The sequence below is a fragment of the Arachis duranensis genome, chromosome 8, assembly GCF_000817695.3.
Source record: "Arachis duranensis cultivar V14167 chromosome 8, aradu.V14167.gnm2.J7QH, whole genome shotgun sequence".
Taxonomy (NCBI): domain Eukaryota; kingdom Viridiplantae; phylum Streptophyta; class Magnoliopsida; order Fabales; family Fabaceae; genus Arachis; species Arachis duranensis.
In genome coordinates, this window is record NC_029779.3 from 7492120 (window position 1) to 7497450 (window position 5331).

At 32.9% G+C, this 5331-nt stretch overlaps 1 protein-coding gene across 1 annotated transcript in view; it reads right to left on the reverse strand.

The window, feature by feature from the left end:
- Nucleotides 1-3353, reverse strand: part of LOC107460504 (probable pectinesterase/pectinesterase inhibitor 61) — a 4629-nt gene extending 1276 nt beyond the window's left edge. The window contains exons 1-2 of the mRNA XM_016078868.3: nt 2062-3353; nt 892-1028 (exon numbers count right to left, since the gene is read on the reverse strand). Coding sequence (XP_015934354.1) covers nt 892-1028; nt 2062-3056 — 1132 coding nt within the window. The 5' untranslated portion in view covers nt 3057-3353. The remainder of the gene's footprint in view (nt 1-891; nt 1029-2061) is intronic.
- Nucleotides 3354-5331: the final 1978 nt, after the last annotated feature.

Sequence of the window (5331 nt, forward strand, 5' to 3'; positions counted from 1 at the left end):
TCCCCCCCCCCCCCCCCCCAAAAAAAAAAACCCAAATAAATATTCAATAATTTGGTTTTGCTACTTTAATTTGGAGCCATTCGTTGAAGTTAGACTTACCATCTGAATTAATGGTTGCGTTATTTGATGATAGTTATAGATCATTAAGGACATTGATCATATGTTTTGGTGCGACAGAAGAAAATGTGTTGCGTAAAAACGCTGCAGTCCCATGCTTTGACTAAACATTTAAATAATACAGAGTGTGTTGAGCCATGTTACTCTAAACTCAGCTATTATATAGTTTACCCACGCACCTACCTAATCACATGGAAGCCCATACAACAGAAATATCTCCTAAGTTATCTACTTAATTATCTAGCAAATGAACAATGACCTCAGCTTTAACTAACTAACTAACCATACTTGATTGCGAATTTTAACAGTTTTTCACATTGTCGTTTTTGAAAGGTAGCTAGGGCCTAGAGGGTTACTAATTTACTATACGTGTATACTGTATACACATGAGAAATGCACACTGATGGTGATCATCAAGATGAAATTTGACTTTCACATAGACTAATTAAAGAGGATTAATTGTAATGGTACAATTTTCTTTTGTATTGCCCTGAAATGGAAGTGGTATGGGGTGATAATCAAGTCCTAAATTACCAAGGTCCTAGACAGCAGGGAATCTTAAAACATGACAGCCTAAAATAGCAGGCCACGTGCTTCAGGTACGGTTCTACTTCTACCTCGTGTCATGCATGGATGGATTTGGACCTTTCCGTTCATATAATTAAAACTTTTTTTTTGCTTATTCTTCCTAAGACAATAGTTATTGTAAACAATAATGATTAGACAAAAAGCGCCATAATATGCAAAAAGATGAATGATGAAAAGGGAATTTACCAAAGGATGCAGTATGAAATGTGGTCATTTCCTGCAAAACGTTTCTACCGCCCGTGATGACCGTCTTGCCCTTGCCGTCCCCGATGATCATGACGTTTGTTTTCTTCCGTCCCACCTTTAAATTGTCCTCTTCGTACCTGAAATTAATTGTAAATAAATTTTCAATAATGTTAAGAAAAAAAAACAGCAAACAGCAAAAATTTGTCTTATTTAATATTACAATAATTAATAAAGACTGGATAAGTTAATTTTAGTTTATTTTAGCTAAATTTATTTGGCTACTAAACATTTCCAATAAATTTTATATGATGGTTTCATCAGAAGAATAATGTTGCGTCACCTCCTTGCTTTATTCTTATTTATATATCGGTTGAAGCATTGACATCATTTAGATTCGGAGTTGTTAACATCCAAAGCTAAATAAATCAGTTTTAGTGGATTTTTATTTATTCTTTAACATGCCAAAAATCTATTAATGAGGGATAGATGCTTCGAGGGATTAATTAAAATATTTAATACTAATCCAGTACTCAGCTCCTGCCTTTAAAAAAAATCACAATCACACACAATATTTGAGTCACATGATTACAGTTGCGAGTAAGTGCATGCATGATCATTAGTCCTCGATAAGTCAATGAAGCCATCACTGCCGTGACCGTGATCCTCCAAAGTCTTTTTCAACAATCACAATCTTACTATAAAGTATAAACTAATAACCGATGATCACCGTCACTCAAATTTATATGCTACTCTACTCAGTTAATATTAAAGTTACTATTATAAACTGAACCAAAACCATTAGCAAATAAGCGGTTATTGGAATTAAGAAAGAGAAGCATCAGTAAAAAAGTATATATGATGAGAATCTTTAATAATAATAAATAATTATGGTTATTATTAATAATTACAATTTGAAATAAAAAAATATATAAATAAACAATTCCTAATCAGTCAATTTTAAATTATTATAATTAATAATTATTAATTTTATATTTTAAAAAATAAAATTTAGATAATTATTAATTAATAACAATTAATTAATATAAAGTGTAATTTAAAATATTTTTTAAAATTTATTTAGCTCACCTAATTGTATAGTACAGAAAAATAAATATAAAAATAAACCAACCAAAACAAGTAAGTAATTAAAAAGATCAGTGAATAATTTACCTTCCTGCCTTTATGTAAATAACAAATCGCCGGTTACCGTACTCCGGAACCTTCTTAATGGCTTCGGCGATGGTCTTGACGGAGCCGTTACCGTCCTTTGAGACGATGACATCCGCCTGTACGGCCGAAACCGGTAAACTCAACAACCTCCTATCTCTTTTACTCAGCCACTTAGGGAAATCCTCCTTCTCCTCCACCTCTTCCTTTCGCATTGCCATCAACCTTCGCCGGTTCTGTATGGGGACACCGGAGAAGTCGTCGCCGGCACCGGAAGCCGAGAATATCGCCAAACAGTTACTCACCAGCTCCGACAAGTCCTTCAGGTTGTTCGCCATCTGGCTCTTCACGGCGCCGGAGGCGCCTTCCATCCCCTCGGCACACGTCTCCTGGTTTGTAAGCGCGGCGCTCAGCCACGTGAGCACGTCGTCCGAGGACGATCCAAGCGGTCGTACAGTGCCGCCGGGAGATGCGCCGGAGGGAGAGACTGTAGTGAGAGATCTTGCTATGGCGTCCACGGACTCGTCGAGAAGCTCAAGGCAGTCGTCGTATGCGGCACGGGAGCGTGGATCCATGGAGGCGTACACACCGGAGGAAGAAATCGCAGCGGAGATGTAGAGCGCTTTAGTAAAGTGCTGCAGCGTCATGTTGAAGGAAATGTGGACTAAGTCCCGCTCCGTCGCCGCCGTGGATCCCGGAAAATCGAGAAGCGAGTTAACGCAGAGGTCCGGGAACCTTGTCCTGCTGCAGGTGCGTGAGATGGCCTGCGTCGGTTTGCCCGCGAGAGTAGGTTCCTTTAATCGTCCGTCGTCGGTGGAAGCGCGAGATCGGACGACGGTAACAAGTACGGCGGAGATGGCAGAAGCGACAATGAGAACAATTGCAAGAAGCGAGAAGAGTATAATTTTGGTGTTGGCAGTTGTAGAGGATCTCGGCCTATTAACCGGAGTTTCATCGGCACGAGATAAGTCAGTAGGACCAAGCCTCCCGTACTCCATTGTATAGAAAGTGTTTGTGATAATGCCAGAGAGAAAGAGAAAGAGAAAGTGAAAGTTATTTGTGATAGTGATGATGAGAAATAAGCAAAACGGTGCGGTTTATATAAATGACGGTGGTTAAGTGGGTTTGAGTGAGTGAGGGGAAGCTAAGGGTGTTTGGTTGGTGCGAAGTCGATGTCGCGGGAATTAGCTGGCTGCTACTTGAAGCACTGCTGCCCACTGGATATGAGTGGAAATCAAACAAGGGGGGTTTTCTACTTTCAAGCTTCTATTCCTTTCCCACACTTATTAAGTGTTCTCTGTCTTCTTCTGATCTGTTTCCCCCCCTCTCTCTCTCTCTTATTATTGTTATTGTCTTAATTAATCCATTCTCAATCTTAATTAATATATTAGTAGCTTCATTTTGCAAGAAAAACGACGGACATACATACATTTGCATCTGCACATTATAGGAAGAGTGAGACTTGAATTCGTAATTTAGGTGAGTACGAAAAGATTATATGCTATTTAATTGGTTGACTTGAACATGTTCATTTTAAGTTAAGCTAATTAATAATTATTATTTTTAAAAATTGTTATAAAAAAAGTATTAGGGATCAGCAAATTTTATAATTTGTAGTCATTAATTAGTCATTATTAATAATTTTAATGATATGAAATTTCATCTAATAATGTGAAACTATCCACTTTATTTTTATTGGTTAAGTATTGGTCAGATTTTAATAAAACGGTTGGCCTCTCAACTTTTTCTTGTTATATATATACTATTTTATATATCTCCCTTGTATATTTTTATTTTTAATAAAAAAATATTAAAAAATGAAACAAACATAAAAATTTTATAAAATTATATATTTAAACAATAGTGTAAATATTATTTTTCTTTATTCCACTAACTACTTCTGCAAGTGAATTCTATTATTTAAAGTTTTCCACAAAATTGATTATACCGTCTAATTATATATGTGATTATTATAATTTTCTTAAAGCTTTACTTATCATGCATCCTCATTAATATAAGAAGTACGTGCATATAAAAAGAAAATACGTGTTCTTTCACCCCCGTTATAACACAATAAGGTGCGTGTGGTTGTGCCTCATCACATGCAATGCTGCACCTGCTTTCAATTTTGAAGTTTAAATTTAGTTACAAAATACTCCCACGGTCTGATTAAAGTATTAAACTGTCTAAACCAGATTCGCTTCCTTCGGTTCATTCCACTTTCAATAACTATGTTTTCTCAATAAAAATAAAAATGTTAAAATGCCCGTGCTATATAGATAATTTGTTGTCACTTTTGATGTGTCTTTGCTTATACATTTAATTTTGGCATAAATTTGAGTGAGTAGCCTTGTTGAGAAAAATATAAAATAAAATAAATTAGAGCCATGGCAACATAATAAATACTCTAACCAGTAACCCGACAATATTGAAGTCAACCGCTTGAGAAGGAAAGCAACCAACAAAACAACAACTGCAGTCTATTGATTTTAAGGTTTGCAACATAGTATAATTTAGTATTAAATTATCAATCATTGTATTTCCTAATTTCTAGAAAAGTAATTTTTTTTAGAAGTTTAAAATATATAATAGAAAGTCACTTAGATAAAAACGTTTAAATTTTTTTTAAAATAATTAAAAGTTAATGTATATGATCAATTAAATCGTATTATTTTTATCAAAATTAAAATAGACAAATTAATTTGATTGAAAAAATGGTAAATTAAATTTTAAATTGATTTAGATTAATATTATTTTTTAAAAAAATGACTATAATATCCTTATTATAGAAAATGACTAAAATATTTCTATTATATATTAATTTTAAAAATCTTAAATTTTAATTCTATGATGGCATAGAGAGAAGAGAAAGGTTAGAATCTAGAGTTTTTTAAAATATATAGTAGAAATAAATATTTTAAGTCATTTTCTATGATAGGGTATTGACAAAAATTTATTAGTTTTTCGACTAAACTGATTTGTCTGGTCTAATTTTAATAAAAATAACACAGTTTAATCAGTATGTGTTAAATTTTAATTATTAAAAAATATTTTTTAAAAAAATATTTTTGACATCTTTATCCGAATGATTTTCTATATAATAATTTACTATTAGAAGATAAAATTTATATAAAATCAGAAGAAAAAAAATATTATATCTACATATAGAAATATTTTTTATTCAAATTAAAAGCAAGTTTAAATATGATAATTATATAAGTAAAATATTGTATAAAATTATAATTATATATAATTATAAATAAGAAATTTATT